General features: G+C 44.5%; 1 protein-coding gene across 1 annotated transcript in view; it reads left to right on the top strand.

Moving 5' to 3' along the window:
• SPTBN2 (spectrin beta, non-erythrocytic 2) overlaps positions 1-21,448 on the top strand; it is a 1,201,559-nt gene that overhangs the window by 1,086,307 nt on the left and 93,804 nt on the right. Inside the window, exons 31-32 of the mRNA XM_030217767.1 lie at positions 17,492-17,567; positions 18,152-18,202. Coding sequence (XP_030073627.1) covers positions 17,492-17,567; positions 18,152-18,202 — 127 coding nt within the window. The remainder of the gene's footprint in view (positions 1-17,491; positions 17,568-18,151; positions 18,203-21,448) is intronic.

Genomic DNA, 21,448 nt, shown 5'->3' on the forward strand with positions numbered 1-21,448 from the left:
CCGGTGCTGGAGATGTGGAAAAGAAAGGGGTACGTTTTTGCATATTTGGTGGTCTTGTTCACTACTATTGCCTTTCTGGATAGAGGTGGTGAAGGCAATGGTAATCATGACTGGAGAGTCCATGGTGTGTAGCCCGCGGGTGTGTTTGCTTGGAATACATAATGAAAGGGAATCCTGGGAACAGAGTAAAATGTTACGTTGGGGCCTAGCGGCGGCAAAGTGCCTTGTAGCCCGCAGGTGGAAAAATATAGATCCCCCTTCCATGGGCGAGTGGAAGGGTAAAGTTGAGCAACTCATAATGCTGGAGCACCTTATGGCATACCGTAGAGATGGGGAGTTGCGGCGCCGGAGAGGATGGGCCCAGTTGAAAGAATGGGTGGCGAAAATAAAGACGTGATAGGATTGGAGGGGAGGGGGGGCAGGGGGGGATGGGGGTAGGAAAGGAATGATTAGGATAGGTGGGGTAGGGGTGGTAGGGACTATTTATGCCAGTGCACTGCTTGGGGGGGGGGGGGGGTAGGGAAAAGGGGGGAGAGTTTTCTTCAAAGTATGATAACATAGATGGGGTTAGGATGGTAATCCTAGTTTGTTACAGCTATAGTGATTGAGCTGTTGTGTAGTATCCGTTAAGTGATTGGCATGTATAATCCGATTTGTTTGTTTATTGGGGAGTTGTTATCACACCTATATGGTTGTACAAGTGTTATCCTGCCTCTTCAATAAAAACATTTAAAGTTAAAAAAAAAAAAAAGAAAAGCACGAGTGAAATAACCAACTACAGGCCAGTAGCATCCATACCACTAATAACCAAAATAACCGAAGGAATGGTAACCAAACAACTCACAAACTATTTAAACAAACACTCAATACTGCATGATGCCCAATCAGGATTCCGATCAAATCATAGCACAGAAACAGTATTAGTCACCCTTATGACTAGATTTAAACAAATAATTGCGACTGGCAACAATATACTCCTCCTACAATTTGACATGTCAAGTGCCTTCGATATGGTTGACCACGGAATCCTATTACACATACTCGAATACTTTGGCATTGGAGGAAATGTCCTGAATTGGTTCGAAGGGTTCCTAACCCAACGTTCGTATCAAGTCACATCAAATTCGACCACGTCTAAGGCATGGACACCTGAATGTGGAGTACCACAAGGATCAACTCTCTCACCAACCATTTTCAACCTAATGATGATCCCTCTGGCAAAACTCCTATCAAACCATAACCTCAACCCATATATATACGCTGATGATGTGACAATATACATCCCCTTCAAACAAGACATTAATGAAATCTTCAACGAAATCAGTCAAAGCCTACACATCATGAACACATGGGCAGATGCATTTCGTCTGAAATTAAACGCAGAAAAAACTCAATGCCTGATACTCACCTCCCAATACAACACAAAGGAATTCACCGCTATAAACACACCAAACCTAAACCTTCAAATCTCAGAAACGCTAAAAATCCTTGGAATCACTATCGACTGCCACCTAACGCTCGAAACTCATGCAAACAACACAACTAAAAAGATGTTTTACAGCATGTGGAGACTGAAAAGGATAAGACCATACTTCCCAAGATCCGTCCTTCGCAGCCTAGTGCAATCCCTCGTACTCAGCCATCTGGATTACTGCAACTCACTATACGCAGGTTGCAAAGAGCAAACACTGAGGAAACTTCAAACAGCCCAGAATATGGCAGCCAGACTCATCTTTGGAAAGCCAGAATATGAAAGTGCAAAACCATTACGAGAGAAACTGCACTGGCTTCCACTCAAGGAACGCGTCACTTTTAAAGTATGCACATTAGTCCACAAAATCATTCACGGCGAAGCGCAGCCTACATGTCTGAGTTAATAGACTTACCACCCAGAAACGCCAAAAGATCATCCCGAAACTTCCTTAACCTCCACTTCCCCAATTGCAAGGGCTTGAAATACAAGGCGCTACACGCGTCAACCTTTTCTCACATGAGCACGCAGTTTTGGAATACACTGCCGCGCAACTTAAGAACGATACATGAGCAAGCTTCCTTCCGCAGATTATTGAAGACCCATCTTTTTGAAAAAATTTACGGAAAGAATCAAAACACATAAAGTCCATACTTACTGTTCATTAATGCATCATACATCCACTTCTGAACTCTCATTCCCGTAATATCACATCACTCATACCTTTTCTCACAGAAAGATATATACCATATGTCTTCACGCCTTATTATCGCCCTCTAAGCTCCCATTGTCTCCTTCCAACGTTTCAATGTTTGTGTTCCATTGTTACATTCCTTAACGACACCTCGATTGTCTCGCATAACTCTGCACAATGTAATCCATAACCAATCTGTAACAAATTGTATTTCCATCATTTAACTCATATTGTAAGCCACACTGAACCCGCAAAAAGGTGGGAAAATGTGGGATACAAATACAATAAATAAATAAATAAACCCAGTATTAACATATGCTGCAGATTTTAAGCAACTTGCAAAGATCACAAAAATCTTCTAGGAATACCGATCAAAAGTCCGTGCAATAATCAAAGTAAGGCATCATCGTACTTTGAATAATTGTACGAAAATTTTCTTTAGTCAAAAAATCTTTCAACCACTTAACCACCTTCAATTTAAAATATATAGTTTTGATCATTTTACTGATCTGATCTGACATAGAAAGAGATGAATTCAAAATCACACCCAATGATTGAATTTTTTTCACTTTTAGAAGGGACATAAATCACAGCAAGAGTAATGATTTGATCTCTCCTAATCACTCCAGTGGAGCGCTGATCAGTACGAGCAGTTTTCTGAAACCTAGATGTCCTGGGTAGCAGAACTAAATCTTAACTTTGATCTTTATTGGCATAAATGTTTGGTTTTTCAGTCCTGCCCTAGGCCTGCCGAAACATACCCAGATCATGCCCCTTGCCAGATTCACATTTTTGAGTTTAAACATGTATATCCCAACCTTGTAAAACCGGGATTAGATGTGTACGCAATATACAGTTATAATTGCTGGGTTATGCAAGTCTTAGTAACAGAAAAAAAGAGAAAAATAACTGTGGCTCTAAAAAATCAAATTAGACAAAAATGTTTGAAGAGTCCAGTATTGATGCAAGATATGTATTACTGATCTTGCTAACACGAGGAAAAGACCTCAATACACCCAAACGCCGACTTGAATTCTAGCGTCTTTCACTGGGGTTGTGGTGATTATCGGTCTTAAAACCTCGTAGTGTATTTTTTCAATTTTTTTAGTCTGTTTTTATTTATTAAATTTTTAGTCCTTAGTTTAAAACATATATTTTTCTTTTAGAAATAAGATGAACATAAGTGGTTTTGGAATAAATAATAATTGAAAGTTATTTGCTATTTGCAGTAAGAAACTGAAACAAATAATTAAAAAATAAATATATGGGAGGTCACGTGACGCTATGCACAGGAGTGGCCGCTAGTCGTTTCGCTCCTGCCAACTCGATAACCCTGCTGCAAAATTCATGAAAATCGGGTGAATACCCATCTAAGGTTGAGGATAAGCACGGCAGAGAGATTGGTGAACACCCTGAAACGGAAAACAGAGAGAATGGCTGCCAAATCAGTAAGAAAAGACAAAGAGAAAATCAGGCCGATAGAGGACAAGATGGCGGCCCCGGCTAGCCCGGCGTCCTCGCTGGTCAGTTCCGCATGGGCAGCGGAAATAGTTGGAGAAGTTACCAGTGCGCTTGAGACAATATTAGAAAAGAAACTGGGGTCCCTGGAAGCTAAGCTGGAATCGCATAACAACGTTGCCCAAATTAAAAAGGACATGACGACTTACCAGCAGCAGGCTAGCGATCTAGAAATCCGCATGGCGAAAATGGAGGCAGATCATAGTAAGATAAAGAAACGGCTAACTTCCTATGCTGATAAAATTGAAGACCTAGAAAACAGGTTGAGACGTAACAACTTACGTCTCGTCTCGTAGGACTGGCTGAAGATCGTGGAGATCGGAAAAGTCTGGCTGGCTAAAGAACTTGAGTTGCCACCAACTTTGGGCCCGTTAAGAATTGAGAGGGCATATCGCTTAGGCCCTAAACAAGCGAATGCTGTTCGGCCAAGAGTGGTCATTTGTCGTGTTCTCAGTTTTACACATAAAGCTGCCATTATGCAAGCATTGAGAGGTGGAAAAGAGCTGCATAGCGGTAATCAGAAAGTTCTGTGCTTGCAGGACTACTCAGCTGGAGTAGCTGCTCAGAGAAGGCAGTTTTCGTCTGTTTACTCTGAATTGGCGCAATGCAAAATTACATTTTCTTTATTATACCCCGCAAAGCTAAGAATTGTGTACCAATCGGACTAAGATCTATACTACTGCAGAAGAAGCGCAAGTCTTTTTACAGCAACTGGAGCCTAGGAGTACAAGCTGAAGAAATCGGATTGGATTTAGATGGACTGGTTAACCAATGAATCAGAATGAGAAACCTCGTATAGCGGCAGTGGAGAAAGGGACGATCTTGAACTAGCATTGATTCTGGAACCCATAACTTGAAGACACTTGGAGCTGCTCAATGGAACTTGAATAACAAGCCCGCGGAGGTTTGGTAGCCACCTAAGGCCCTATAGCAGCTGTGCAAGGGGATAAAAAAATCACTGGTTAGCGCTGCATAATGAGGGGGGATTAAACACAATGGGATATATGAACAGGGGAGGGCATAAGGGAAAGATAATTTTAACTGAAGTTTTGTTTAGTACCAAGGTGCAGAACGTGCACAAATAGGAAGTTTTGAAGAGTGAGTTCGGATGATATTGGGTTAAAGAAATGGAAGTATGTTGGGAAGTGGGTTGTTTATCAAAGGTTTAGAGGAGGGGCATTAGAAGTGACTAGGATCCTTTGGGGACCATTGGGGGAATTGGGGGAGTTTATCAGGGGATAGGGAAGGGGGAGGAAGGGTAGGGAAAGGAATTGAGGGTTGGGATGGGGGATCTGCTTAGGGGGCTATATGGTTGAATGCTGTGGAAGATTGGGATTTAGGCCATAGTACTGTGTTGGAGTATGTATGGGGGTATAACCGAAGACAAGTGGGGGGGAGGGGTCAGAGGCTGGGCTGGCTCCTTTCAGTAGATGAAGGTATTCACTGGCTGATATCATGTGGCATCAACTTGGGGAAAATGAGTAAGATCATCACTTGGAATGTAGGGTGGATCCATTCTCCTATAAAGAGGTCGAAAATCTTACATTACCTTCAACGTATTAGGGCAGATATAGAGGGGAATAATTGAACGGAAACGCCTATCTCCATGGGCGTTTATCTCCGAGAATGGGTCCTTGAAGGGGCGGGCCGAACCGTATTTTCGAAAAAATGGACGTTTTTGAGCTGGGTGGGTTTTTTTTTTAGCAATAATGGAAAGTAAAAACGCCCAGCTCAAAAACGTCCTAATCCGAGCCATTTGGTCATGGGAGGGGCCACGATTCATAGTACACTCGCCCCCATGACATGCCAGGACACCAACTGGGCACCCTAGAGGTCAGTGCGGTGGACTTCAGACAACGCTCCCACATGCATAGCTCCCTTACCATGGGTGCTGAGCCCCCAAACCCCCTCCCCCAAAACCCACTACCCACAAATGTACAACACTACCATAGCTCTTAGGGGTGAAGGGGGCACCTACATGTGGGTACAGTGGGTTTTGGAGGCCTCCCATTTACCAGCACAAGTGTTACAGGTAGGGGGGGATGGGCCTGGGTCCACCTGGCTGAAGTGCACTGCGGTACCCTCTAGGACTTGTTGCTGCTGTATAACATTGGCACACCAGTTGACACCGGAAGACTAATCTCTCCGAAAACGTCCTTTATTGGAATAACCGCCTTTACTCACAGTTAACTGCAGATCAGAGGTTGTGCCCCACTGGCAACAAGTCTCCCTGGTACTGAGATTAGCAGTAGGTCAGAGCTGGCAGAATGGTGTACAATGCCCTCTTTCAGCCACATTCAAGGTAAGAACTAAGTTCTGTAACGTGGCTAACACAGGAAAGGGAAGTAAAACTGGCTTACAAAAATGGCCACTACCGCATGGACTACAACAGGAAACACAACAGGGCACACTCTGACCCAGTAGGCAGGGAGAAAAGCACCATGGGAGAAGAGCCTACCAACTACCAACATCATGAGACTGTAACACAAGCTAATGAAATCACGGAGCCCAGTATCCTACACCCACCACAATGCAATGCTGATGTGACCCTGTAGTGCACCCGAGAGCCACATCTGACCCAGGGAAAGGCTGTGAGAGGATCGAACACATTCTGCTGTCATGGAGGTGGGTACGGCATTTGAGGCTGGCATAGAGGCTGGAAAAAAAGTTTTTAAAGTGGGGTTTTTTTTGGTGGGAGGGGGTTAGTGACCACTGGGGGAGTCCGTGGAGGTGATCTCCGATTCCCTCCAGTGGTCATCTGGTCAGTTGGGGCACTTTTTCGGGACCTGTTCGTGAAAAAAAAGGGTCCAAAAAAAGTGACCCAAAATCGTGGTAAAAACGCCTTTTTTTTTGATTATCAGCTAAAGACGCCCATCTCTCCTCGGCCAATAACCACGCCCCAGTTCCGCCTTCACCACGCCTCCGACACGCCCCCGTCAACTTTATCCGTTTCCGTGACGTATTGCAGTTGGAAACGCCCAAAATCAGCTTTCGATTATACCGAATTTGGCGCCCACGGGAGAAAGACGCCCATCTCCCGATTTTGTCAATATAGGTGTTTTTCTCTTTCGAAAATAAGCTGGATTGTGTTCCTACAAGAAACTCACTTGTCAGACCTACAGCATAAAAAATTGGCTAGATGGTGGGTGGGGGATTGCGTATCTTCAGCGGCGGTAAGACGCATGGGGGGAGTGGCTATTTTATTTTGGAAGGGAGTGGCATCACAGATTCACAATGTGGTGAAAGACCCTGATGGTCAATACATTTTGTACATTTTGTAACACCACAGTGACCAGACAACAGGTTAATTTGGGTAGTATTTATGCTCCGAATGTTTTGGACCTTAAATTTTATAAGAGATTACTTTTAACGCTCAATAAAATGGAATCATTCCCTATGATGCTGGGGGGAGATTTTAATATGGCATGGGATCCGCAGCTGGACATATCACATTCTCCCATGGAATCAGGACAGAGTGGTACTAGAGACCTACCTGATTTTTGTGCAGTATCGGATCTTGTATACGTCTGGCACACATTACACCCTTTGGAAAGGGAATATACACATCAGTCAAGGGCCCATAATACGCACTCAAGGATTGATTACTTGTTGACATCGCGCATATCTTTTACATATATTAGGGAAGCTACTATTGGACCGTGCGTTATCTCAGATCACTTGGCAAGTGGGAGATGTGGAACGTAAGACATGGGGTTGAACCTTCCCTAGTTATCTTTTTAAGGATGAAAAATTCAGGGATTTTTTGCTAGTTAAGTGGGCAGACTATAGACACTTTAACGAGGGCTCGGTAGAAGGCACTCCTATCTGCTGGGAAGCAGCGAAAGCAGTGTTGCGAGGAGAAATTATTAGCCATGCCGCCCAATATAAGAGGACTAGAAATAGTGAAATCATACAACTGGAAAATCAACTGGCAGGGCTGTGGAAAAAGTTTGGTATGAATCCGAGTTCTCGAATAAGGCAGGATTTGATAGTGGTTCAGACAGCCCTAAATTCCTTACTGCATGATAGAGAGGTTAAATCTCAGACCTATTATCGATTTCAATATTATAAACATGGGAATAAGGGGGGGAAACTGCTAGCTAGGCTGATTGCACCAAAGTATACCTCTAGAAGCATAGTGTCTATTACAATTCATACAATTCAAGCTTCTCTTATTAACCTACAAATGCACTCCATCTGCAGCCCTTCATTACCTCTCTACCCTCATCTCCCCTTATGCTCCTACCCGTAACCTCCGCTCACAGGACAAATCCCTCCTCTCAGTACCCTTCTCCACCACCGCCAACTCCAGGCTCCGCCCTTTCTGCCTCGCCTCACCCTATGCTTGGAATAAACTCCCTGAGCCCATACGCCAAGCCCCTTCCCTGCCCATCTTCAAATCCTTGCTCAAAGCCCACCTCTTCAGTGTTGCTTTCGGCACCTAACCATTATTCATCTATTCAGGAAATCTAGACTGCCCCAATTTGATTGACTGCACTTTTTTGTCCTTTAGATTGTAAGCTTCTTCGAGCAGGGACTGTCTTCTGTGTTAAATTGTACAGCGCTGCGTAACCCTGGCAGCGCTTTATAAATGTTAAGTAGTAGTAGTAAGATAACAGGGGGAAACTAATCCATACAGATCAGGAAATACGGAATGCATTCCAGACTTTTTACCAAAAACTTTACAGCGCAGATGAGAAAGAGGGGCTTCAGGGGATCTTTATTTGAAGGGAATAGCGACCCCTAATTTGAGACAAAAAGACCCTGAATGCTTGAATGCCCCGATCAGTGAGGATGAGGTAACATGGGCCATTGGGCGTAGTAAAGTGGGCAAGGCTCCAGGCCCAGACGGGTTCAAAGCTGAGTTTTATAAATTGATGGGGGAGTCAGTGGTCCCCACGCTAACTGAAGTGTTTAGCGCGTGGGTGGAATTAGGTCGGTTGCCGGAACATCTTAATTTAGCCCGGATCATAGTGTTTCCTAAGCCAAAGAGGGATGGAAAGCTGATGACCTCGTATAGACCTATTTCCCTTATTGAATCAGGAAGTAAAACTTTTTGCAAAAATACTGGCTAATAGAATGGGAAGGGTGTTAACCCACGTTATCCATGAGGCACAGTTGGGATTTGTCCAGGGCAGATCTGTTGCTAAAAACCTTCGGAGCATCTTGGTTTCATTGGAAAGATTGGGTTTAACTAGGGAAAAGGCCATAGTGATAAGTTTTGATGCAGAAAAAGCGTTTGATCGCGTAGAGTGGCCTTTTTTGTTTTCTGTATTGGAAGCTTACGGATTTCAGGGCTGGTTTGTACAGGCGATTCGGGCTCTATATTGTTCCCCGTTCACTCAATGGAAATAACTTGGGAGACTTTGTGATTGGGCGTGGAACTACACAGGGGTGCCCTTTGTCGCCATTGTTATTTGCGTTGTACTTAGATCAATTGATTTCAGACATTAGTTCGTGTTTGGCTGTTCACGGGGTGTCGATTGGGAGGTTAGAGTTTAAACTGGCTGCGTTTGCTGGTGACCTGCTAGTGTTACTAATGAAACCCTGGATCTCTATGGAGGCTCTTTTAGAGATCTTTAGCGAATTTCTACCACAACCACACCTTGTACTTGTGCACACTTTGTATTTGTTCAGACCGGAACCGGCAAACGCCGCTACAATACTACGTAAGCCACATTGAGCCTGCAAATAGGTGGGAAAATGTGGGATACAAATGTAACAAATAAATTTGGAGATTACTCAGGATTTAAGCTAAATCTTGAGAAATCAGAGGCGTTGGCGGTGAATCAGGGTGCAGAAAATCTTTGGTCTGGGGATTTTCCGTTGAGGTGGACAGATAAATCTTTTAGATATCTAGGAATTTTATTAGCGGATAAAACGGAAGCACTGTATAAATTAAACGGAAGCTGGCTGTTAGAACAAACTGTCCGACAATTGGACTCCTGGAGTGTGTTGACTAATAGGTCGGATTTGTCTTATTAGAATGCTGATATTGCCTCGATGGCTATATGTGTTGCAGACAATGCCGATACGGCTGTTACAAAAAGACATTAAACACTTCTATCATCTAGTGACGAGATTTTGCTGGGCGAAAAAAAAAGCTAAGGTCCAACAAAAGTTCTTGCAGGGAGGGTGGAGGCAGGGGGGACTAGGCCTCCCTAATCTTCAGCACTATAATATAGCATGTCTCTTGCGACAAATGAAGGACTGGGTTTTCTCATCAAGTGAACATACTCCCCTTAGATTTGAAGAAGCTTACTTTAGTCCATACAAACTTATAACACTACTTCATACACATGGAGCTCTGCTGCCGCAGCCACTTCAGAACAGCATACTTCTGCTGCCCTTACGAGATTCGTGGCGGACATTAGGGACGTGGCTAGGGGGGAACCGGAGAATAACAGAACTATTAACTATTAAGGGCAATCCGAAGTTTTTGCCAGGGTTAGAGAATCCAGCCTTTACATACTGGGAGCAGATGGGTCTTAGCTGCCTAGAAGCAATCTTGGGTACGGAAGAGACAATTAAATCATTGCCTCAGTTGATGCCATCCGGGGCTGGTAGATGGGGGGATATGTTTGCTTATTGTCAGATAAAACATGTGCAGTCATTAGATAAAGAAGCATTAAAGTATAGGCTGGGGGAGAAGATCAGGTTGTTCTTTGAAGAAATCTCTGAGGAGTCACCTTCTATTTCATGCATTCAGCAGAGGATTTGGGGCCTATTGCCTGGGAAGGAACTAGCCCAGCTTCGACAGAGATGGGAGAAGGACATGGGAATGGACTTGATATCCTGGGACATTGTAGCGCATTTAAAGGGTATCCCTCGATTGATCAGTGGAGCTGGACTTAGGGAATGCGCCTTTAGGATAATACATAGAGCATATTTTACTCAAGTCCAATTATATAGGGTGGGGGGAGTTCGCTCAGTATCTTATTTGAAATGTAGTGAAGCAGATAATACTTTTTACCATGCGTTTTGGGAATGTAAAATTGTACAGAGATACTGGAAGCGAGTAGCATCTTTTTTGTCTGCATTGCTGTCCTGTAGGTTTGAGGGGACTCCGCTCCAGTTAATACTGGATTAACTGGGACTTGACTTTGAAACATAATAGGGGGAGGGAATGATAAGGATAAAAAGTGATGACTGTTGCTATTGATATATTTTCTGCTGATGCTTGATATAGCAGTGATGTAACTTTGGAGAGTTGAATTTGTACATTTGACATGTCACCAATAAAAAACGTTGAACCATAAAAACAAATATATGTTTTAAACTAAGGACAACCGGGGAAGATGGCGCCGAAGCAGGACTGACCTGCGGGAGCTCCAACCCCTGGAAACGGTGTTGGGCGTCAAGCAGCGAAAGCAGAGCAAGACCATTGCGGTGGCTGCATTCGGAGCTCCAGTGCACAGGGCTGCCGACGAGCTCGGCGACTGACTGGCGGTGATCCGGAGCAGGGAGAGACGGGGCTGCCCCTCTCCACATGGAGGCACGGAGCACGCCGCAAACCAGCTTAGCCCACCTGCAACCGAGACCGAGCGGCGAGCAAAGAGAGGGACCGGACGGTGTTGGGCAGCGAGAGCGGAGCAAGACCATTGTGGTGGCTGCATTCGGAGCTCCAGTACACAAGGCCGCTGACAAGCTCGGCGACTGACTGGCGGTGATCCGGAACATGGAGAGACGGGGGTGCCCCTCTCCACGTGGAGGCATGGAGCATGCCGCAAACCAGCTCTGCCCACCCGCGACCGAGACTGAGAGGCAAGCGAAGAGAGGGACCGGACCGAGTCATCCAGAGAGCCACGAGGAGCCAGAGAGAGCCGCGATCCCGATCCTACCCTCGCCCGGCAGGAGCTTGTGAGGCGGGGGTCACGGGAATTGCTGGCCCCAGGGACTCTGCGCTCTTGCTGGGGACTGGACCAAGTGACGGAGGTACAGACGCCGGAGCGGAGCAACAGGTCAGTGAAGGGTTGCGACGGCGGCGGAGCCGAGCTTGATGGGGGAGATTACCGCGTGATTGGGCTCCTGGTCCTTCCCCTGACGGGAGGCCCGGAAACGCTGGGGGGGAGGCTCGAGCATGTGGTGCTGGGCTCTCGGGCTGGGATCAGAGAACCCCACCGCCAACGGTAGCAGTGCTGGACAAGCTATAGACGGACAGGCAACGAGGGAACGACAATGTACATGCAGCGGCTCATAGACTTGCTTGCTGAGCTATGAAAGCACACCAATGACGGCTGTGCAGGGCAATGGAAACAGAGATTAACCTAATGGCTTCCTTGCTTACAACGGACTAGATAGGCTCACTTCCACTCCAGTCTATTAAACCTCCTACAAGATTGCCTGCGGTTACAGGACCTGCAGGGATCAGGAGACAGGCAACCATCTGGAACTGAGCTCAGCTGGAAAGGTGAGGACCTGCAGTAGGGTCTCAAAAAGTGACCTGCAATAGAAGTCATGAAAGGTGACTTCTCATCGAGCGGACGACTGAGTTATCTTTTAGCTCAGAATCTTCTCTAATTTATGCAGAGCACAATAACTGACTCATAGCATAAGTGAACTGTTTTGCTGCAGACTGATTGACTATTTGATATATCCTTCTAGCTAAGCATTTTCTCTAATTTAGGCAAGGTACAATCATTGATTTACTGAATAATTTATATGTATCTCTTAATACTGATGCATTACTGAAATATTGAATGACTTAATCCCCTAATGTTTTCAAATACTTTGCTGCAGACTGACAGATCACTTGAGATATCCTTCTAACTCAGTATTTTCTCTAAGCTAGGCAGGTTACAATCACTGATTTACTGTATACTTTCTATGTATCTCTTATTACCTTAAAGAGAATACTTTAAAGAGAATCCCAAAGAGATACAACAAAATGATTATCACCAAATTAATTCTAATAACCTACACTTTATCACTAATTCACCAAACACTAACCACTCCCCTCACAAACAACAACAACATACCCACACTAATTAACCTCTTCAGACTACCTAGGCACAACACACTTCACCAGAATAACAACAATCAAAACAATGATAAAACTACCCCACAGGGACAAACATATCACAAAGGAAAGAAAGGACATAACAAACCTACACAACAAGAGAACAGACAACTTAAGAAAATCATCACAACTACGAACACAAAAGACCCCTACCAAACAATCCAGGTGGGATACATAAATGCCAGATCCATAGTAAATAAAACATCAACAATAACTGACTGGATCACAGCAGACAATCTTGACCTAGTACTCATCAGCGAAACCTGGATCCACGATCACAAGGACCCCATAATCTTAGAACTCTGTCCCCCAGGTTACAAAATTACACACTGGACAAGGAAAGAAAAAAGAGGAGGTAGAATAGCACTAATCTATAGATCCCACTTCACCGTAACACCAACTGCTGAGTCTATAACACCAAAACTCGAAATCGTCTCAGAATCCACCATGCTACCCTGCACGACCATCTAAACGTGGTCCTGTTCTATAGACCACCAGGAAATTGGCAAGAATGCCAATCAAACTTTATGGATTTTATATTGAATACATGTATATCCAACTCCAACTTGCTCATAATAGGGGGCATAAACCTACACCTGAAAGACCCTAATGCAACCAATGCACGGGACTGCAAAGACTTCCTACACCTATGGGACCTCAACCTACCTAATATGCAAGCTACACATGTCAAAGGACACACAATTGACCTCCTTACACACAAACTATCCTTAGACTCAAACCTTATACTAACAGATACAAAATGGATGGCCGTACCATGGTCAGACCACCATAAATTAAACGTTGCCCTACAATGGCAGAAAAAAGACACACAACCCAAACAAGAAGGCACAACCTACACCACTAGAGGGCAGATCGACCCTGATACTTTCTGGCAACAGATCTACAAAAATGAATGGTTAGCACAGACAGACTCCAAACAATATCTCCAAAACTGGGACGACAGATGCAGGAGCATACTAGATGAAACTGCACCACACGAAGACACAGCTCAATACCTTGGTTCAACGAAGAACTGAAAAAACTAAAAACACAAGTCAGGAGACTCGAACGTGCATGGCAAAAAATGAAAAATGAACATACGCTTAAAGATTGGAAACAAATGCCAAGAAAATACAAATACACAATAAGACAAACAAAAAGAGCATATTACAAAACCAAAATAGGACCAGACTACAGAGACGCACATAAACTCTATCAGCTCATGAGTAAATTAATAGACATCACACCGGTTACCACAGCCAACACAGATACCCCATCAGCAAATCAACTTGCCAAATACTTCAATGAGAGAATTATAAAACTTCGATCCACATTACTACTCAACACCACTGATCACGAAAAATTTATGGATTGCCTGGACCCCTCTCCTGGTGAATATCCAGCAGATTGAACCTGGAATGACTTCGACCTGCTAACCGAAGAAACCATAACTCAAGCACTCAACAAATTCTCCAAAACCCACTCCAAACTGGATATTTGCCCAGTAGCTTAATAAGGTTCGCCCCTAAACACTACATAACAGACCTTACGGCACACCTGAATTACATGCTATAACATGGACTTTTCCCCAAGGACAAAGGAAATATATTACTTACACCCATACCCAAAGACTTAAAGAAAAAACTAAATGACACAACCAACTACCGACCAGTAGCATCCATCCCCATGATAGTAAAACTAATGTATGGTAACCAAACAACTCACCAATTACCTAAACAAATTCACAATACTACATGATTCACAGTCAGGATTTCGATCCAACCATAGCACTGAAACAGTGCTAACCACTCTCATAACCAAATTCAAGCAACTAATTGCAACTGGAAACAATGTACTACTCCTACAATTCGACATGTCCAGCGCGTTCGACATGGTCAGCCACCAAATACTCTCGAACATCCTAGACTACTTCGGGATCGGAGGAAACGTATTAAGATGGTTCAAAGGCTTCTTAACAGCAAGAACTTACCAAGTGATTTCTAACTCAAAAACGTCAACACCATGGAAACCTGAATGCGGAGTACCACAAGGATCACCGCTCTCACCAACCCTTTTTAACCTAATGATGACACCTTTAGCCAAATCGCTATCCAACCAAGGACTCAACTCATACATTTATGCATATATCCCATTCAAACAAGACATAGCTGAAATCACAAACGAAATCACACACAGCCTCCAAATAATGAACTCATGGGCGGACGCATTCCAACTAAAGCTAAACGCAGACAAAACACAATGTCTCATCCTGTCCTCACAATACAAACAAACCCAACACCATAAATACCATAAATAGTCCATAAATAGTTGAGATCGGGAGGCGGGGATAGTGCTGGGCAGACTTATACGGTCTGTGCCAGAGCCGGTGGTGGGAAGCGGGACTGGTGGTTGGGAGGCAGGGATAGTGCTGGACAGACTTGTACGGTCTGTGCCAGAGCCGGTGGTTGGGAGGCAGGGCTGGTGGTTGGGAGGTGAGGATAGTGCTGGGCAGACTTATATGGTCTGTGCCAGAGCCGGTGCTTGGGAGGAGGGGCTGGTGGTTGGGAGGCGGGGATAGTGCTGGGCAGACTTATACGGTCTGTGCCCTGAAGAGCACAGGTACAAATCAAAGTAGGGTATACACAAAAAGCAGCAAATATGAGTTATCTTGTTGGGCAGACTGGATGGACCGTGCAGGTCTTTTTCTGCCGTCATCTATTATGTTACCCTAGATTACACCCTACCGGTCTCAAATAGCCTGAAAATTCTGGGAGTCACAATTGACCGAAATCTCACATTCGAAGATCATGCGAAAAATACAGCAAAGAAAATGTTCCACTCAATGTGGAAACTTAAAAGAATCAAACCTTTCTTCCCAAGGGAAGTATTCCGCAGCCTAGTGCAATCAATGGTGCTCAGTCATCTAGACTACTGCAATGCCATTTATGCCAGATGCAAAGAACAAATCATCAAGAAGCTTCAAACCGCTCAAAACACAGCAGCCAGACTCATATTTGGGAAAGCGAAATACAAAAGTGCCAAACCCCTAAGAGAAAAACTACACTGGTTCCCACTAAAAGAACGTATTGCATTCAAAGTTTGCACCCTGGTCCACAAAAGTGTTCACGGAGAAGCTCCGACCTACATGTCAGACCTTATAGACTTGCCTATTAGGAATGCAAAAAGATCATCATGAACATTCCTCAATCTCCATTATCCCAACTGCAAAGGACTAAAATATAAATCCACATATGCGACCAGTTTCTCATACATCTGCACGCAGCTATGGAACGCACTACGAAGGCCATAAAAACAACGCAAGACCTAACCATCTTCCGAAAGCTACTGAAAACAGATCTTTTCAAGAAGGCATACCATAAACATTCATCTTAAATACTAAAACAACAACACTATACAAAACCAAACTCTTATCACATGATTGATTAAACTCTCTGATATTAATGATCAAGTAATACCACTTTAAACCTTATGTTGAATAGGGACTCTATAGTCGACGACCTAATGTACGTTACAATCCAATCTGTTACTCAGGAACCTTAACGCATACCATAATGTATTCTTCTTTACCATGTATGTATGCACATGATGTATATATACACCATGATCTGTTCCATTTATGTTATGTTACATGTCTGTGACCATGTATGTATACACCTTAATGCAATATTAATTGTAATGCTGTTACCCGGAAATGGCAACCGCCATTACGGCAAATGTAAGCCACATTGAGCCTGCAAATTAGTGGGAAAATGTGGGATACAAATGCTACAAATAAAAAAAAATTAAAAATAAATAAAAACTGACTAAAAAAATTGAAAAAATACGCTACGAGGTTTTAAGACCGATAATGATCACCACAACCCTAGACACTAGAATTCAAGTCAGTGTTTGGGTGTATTGAGTCTTTTCCTCATTTTAGCAAGATCAGTAATTCATATCTTGCATCAATACTGGACTCCAACATTTTTATGCAAGTCTTAAACGCAAATAATACTTCTAAAATAAGCATTTAACTTAAACATAAGGCTGACCATGCTGCTGAAAATTGGCTCCTAGGTTAGGTGTATTTTACTTCATATTGTGACCCTGCATCTGAAGGAGTGGACTCTTGTCCTCAAAGTCTCATGCTTCAAAGAATTGGTTAGTAGATAAGGTGCCACCTGCTTCTGTCAGTTTTTGCTATTGTGAAACTGACTTTTCACTTTGGGATAAATATTCAGCTGGCAGCGGTTAGTATTTTGCTGACCACTGACAGCATTATTCCTGAATATTCAATGCCAGGCCATTATCTGGTGTATGCAGAGCCGGCTAACAAATAGCCAGTTAAGTCGATACTCAGAACTTAATCGGCCATGGGTTACCGCGTAAAGATAGGATCGTGTTTTATGCAGTTACCCTGGCCAGTTAAGTGCTGAGTATTGGCACTTAACTGGCTAAGTGCTGATTCTGCCCCTGGAATGCTCCCAAAATAGTCGGTTTTCACTTAGGCACTAACCACTAATTTTCAGCAGCAATAACCAGTGAAGTGCTGCTGAAAATTAGTGGACAGTCCCGAACAAGCAATGCAACTGGTCATTGGCCATTTCTGGCCAGATAAGTCGTTTTGAATATCAAGCGGTTTGATTTCATCTGAGTACTCTTTATAATGTTTCATATATATGTATATGCTGTTTTATGGTTGTGCTTATTAATTCTTTTTATAATTGTACTGGGGGGGGTTTAGTGCTGTTGTATATTTTTACATTAATTATATTTCCTTTTTGCCAAGGCCTCAAATTCCTGAGAACGTTCTTAAGGAGCTAGTGTCTATGAATGGCCTTTTCACTGACTCCGACTCTCCCGAGGCAAGTTAAACATCTTTTCATAAAGGACCAGCACTGTGGCACTGCCAGTAAAATATTTACAGAGCTATGCTAGCAACAGATTTACTGATACTGCATACGATTTACCACACATTTACCTAGAGTTACATAAGCACGTTGGCACAGATGGCATAGAGCCAGGGTTTCTGGCAACTCCCCCTCCAATCCACTCCCATATCCAGCATCTCATTGGTCCCTCTCACCCCCCTTTGTCTGGCATCTCATCACTCTTTCCCTATCCCCTACCCCAGCCAGGCCTGCCTCCAGGTCTCTAGCTGGGCCAAGAACAAATCAACACAGCAAGGGGCCTTAAGAAACAGGCCCACGCTCCAGCACTGGCATATCCTTCTCAGACAATTTCCCCGTGCCATTACAGTAAACAAGGTAAGTGGACAGGAGATCTCCATTCTTGCCTGGCACTTCCAAACATCATCTCACCACCACCACCATCCTTACCTTGTTACACCAGTCCTAACTACAATTTACCTGTACAGGAACTATTGCAACCATTGTCTGACACTGTCTTCTGCTATTTTATTCAATTTTTTTATTCTCTTTTATCCTAGCTGGCTTCAGAGACTCAAAACCTAGCTGAAAGCAGTTTATCAGAAGAACCAGTAAGTAGTTTCAGTCCATTTCTCATCAGGGAGCTATCATGCCAAATTTGGTTGTCCCGTTCTGTCCCCTTCCCCTGGAAAGATTTTGGTCAGGCCCACAACTCCTTTCCAAGGCAAAAAGAAAAAAACATGCTGCTGCTTCGTCTTCTTCTATAAGTTGCATCCCCAAAGCCCCCCTCCAGCAGCAGAGAAGGGAGTCAACATTTAAAGTGAATTAAACAGCCAGGAGAGGCTCCTAGCCATTTAAATCACTTGTGTGAGGCTATCCAGAGATATTCAATGCATTTAACAGCATAGTGCTGCTGAATATCCCCTGTAACCACTCATGCTGAATGACTGGTTTGTGGGCAGTCCGGGGAGAGGGGCAGTTAGGGCAGAATGGCAGCTTAGCCAGTTGGTGGTGATTTTCAGTCCACTAACCAGCTAAACAACTACATAAAGTTAGGACAGTCTGTCCAAACTTTATGCAGTAAGTTGACCGGTCACCAGTCCTTATGTTGGCTGGTGCCTGATTAATTTCCAGGTCGGCGGTCCTACCTGGATATTTAATGCTGGGAGCCACACATGCCCTGGCATTGAATATCCGGGGTTAAATCAGCCTGTGACTGGAAGCGCCTTGTAAGCCACTCACCGCCACAAATTGAATATCAACCTGAAGGAGTTTAGGGTGGCACCCTCTGTGCAGATATGAACCTTTATTGGTCTAAACTCTGCAAGTATCTTTTATTCACAGACTGTAATTTTCAAAGTAAAGTTCTATGTACATAAGAACAAATAATGTATGCTGAGTCAGACTAAGGTCTATCGAGCCCAATATCTTATCTCCAGCAGTGGCCAGTCCAGAACACAAGTACACAGCAGATTCCAAATAGTAGATCTGTTTCTTATGGTTTATTTCCAGACTGTCCCAAGTCTACCTGGAACAATGTTTGATGAACTTTCTTTCACTTTGAAAATTACTCCAGGAAACCTACCTGCACACAGTTACACCTGCAGATTTGTGCACTTACAAGCAGATGATCAAAAGCCCTGCGCTGTTCCAAACAGCGCTCTAAAATAGCGCTGGAATAGCGCGGGGCTTTACTGCACTGATGATCAGAGATAATTGCATGCAAATTTAAGCACGTAATTATCTCTGATCATGGGGTAGAAGTGCGGGAGAATTGTGCCTGAGCATGCGCTCAGCACAATCCTCCCGCACTTGTTTGACAGGTCTGGGCTGTCAAAAGCCCAAACCTGTCAAACACAGGGGCTAGAGGTCCATGGGACCACCAGGCACCAACTACCCCTGCCCCGAGCAACGGGGGCTGAAGGTCCGGCAGACCTCCGGTCCCCCCGACGATCCCCCCCCCCCCCCCCAGGTTCAGGGAAGGCTGGAGTTCTGGTGGGTCTTCAGCACCCCCTAACTCCCCCAGCAAAAGGTCCCCTGGTGGCCTAGTGGATGACCAACCAACTCCCCCCCCCCAAGCGACAGGGGGGCTGGAGCTCTGCTGGGCCTTCGGTCCCCCCCCCAGGTTCAGGGAGGGCTGGAGATCCAGTGGACCCCTTGCTGGGGGACTAGGGGGGGGGATGGAGACCCACCGGATCTCCAGCCCTCCTTGAACCTGAGGGGGAGCTCATCGGTTGGGACCGGAGGTCCAGTGTACCTCCAGCCCCCCTGTCACTCGGGGGGGGGGGGTGTTGGTTGGTCGCCCACTAGGCCACCAGGGACCTTTTGCTGGGGGAGTTAGGGGGGGCTGGAGACCCACCGGATCTCCAGCCCTCCCTGAACCTGGGGGAGAGATCATCGGGGGGACCAGAGGTTCGCCAGATCTCCAGCCCCCTGTCACTTGCAGGTTTTCTGTTGGGGGGAATGGGGGCCTGCCAGCATGCAAATGCATGCTCGACAGGGCTCACCATTCCTCCCCAATGATCTGCAAACCCTAACGCCAGCTCGGAGCTGGCGTTAGGGTTTGCCACGGACAGCAACCCAATCTTTGGTGCGCTGGCTGCTGATCCTTGGGGATGAATATGCATTTGCATGCTAGTTGCATTCAGAGCCCTCAAGCGCGTTGTTTCACGCGCTCGAGGGCTCTGATCATGGGGTGTTAGCAAACGCCGACACTAGTATGGCGCTAACAGCCTCTAGCGCTGGCGTTTGCTTCTGATCATCCCCCTGATAGTTTTGCTGAGGGAAAACATACGAATAGTTTGGAAAATTCAAACATTTGCATAATAAGTGCATACTCCACCCCAACACCATCTTCAGATTACAGGTAAAATTATGCAAGATCAAAAGCAGAAAAAACACAGGAGCAAAACCTCTACGTGCGTACATGAGTCCAAGAAAGAGTAGAGGATGAAAAAAATGATGAGCAGCCATGGGGATTAGGTCTTCAAATCTTTATTAAAAGCACCAGTGAAAATCGGACCTGACTCGGTCTGTGTTTCGGTGGGCACAGTCACCTGCCTCAGGGATCACATGTATAACTGTAGACTAGTAACAAGCTGAAAGTAGTATCTCTGGTGCACAAAGGGAACTAGACTGGCTTTACTGTGAACTGAGTACACAGTGTATCTGAAGTGTAAGCGCTGGAGATGCTACATATCTAGCTTTACCCATGTACAGGGTAAAGTCATAATTTCTTCAGGTTCTACTGTTTTGCTGTGGAAATGGCTTTGAAATATATATATATATATATATTTTTTTTTTTTTTAATTATTTTATTTTATATACTGCCAGCAAGCTATTGAAGTTGTGTACATTCAGATACAGTAGGCATTTTTCTGTCCCTGAAAATCTCAGAACCTTAGTTTATACCTAAAGCAATGGAGGTTTAAGTGACTTGGCTGAGATCACAAGAAATGGAGGAGGTGTAAATTTCAGCAGGGGATTTTTTTGACATATACATGTATTCTCCTTGTAAAATAGAAAGTACACATATATTTTAAAAGCCTGCCCACACCACACCCGGAACATGTGCCTGTTGCTCTGTGCAGGTTGCATCCCTCTATGCCTGTTTGGAGTTTCTGACATTCCATGCAAGTTATACCTCCACACCTTGTTTGAAGTTTGAAAGCCACTTAAGTTTTGCTGTGATTCCATCCTCTTGCTACATAGGGATCCTCTGTGCTTATCTCATGCGTTCTTGAACTCCATCACGGTTTTTGTTCCCACTTCTTCCATGAAGAAGGCATTCCAGGCATTTACTACTACTACTACTATAAATCATTTCTATAGCGCTACCAGTCATACGCAGCGCTTCA

Source organism: Microcaecilia unicolor, chromosome 11 (assembly GCF_901765095.1).
Source record: "Microcaecilia unicolor chromosome 11, aMicUni1.1, whole genome shotgun sequence".
NCBI lineage: Eukaryota > Metazoa > Chordata > Amphibia > Gymnophiona > Siphonopidae > Microcaecilia > Microcaecilia unicolor.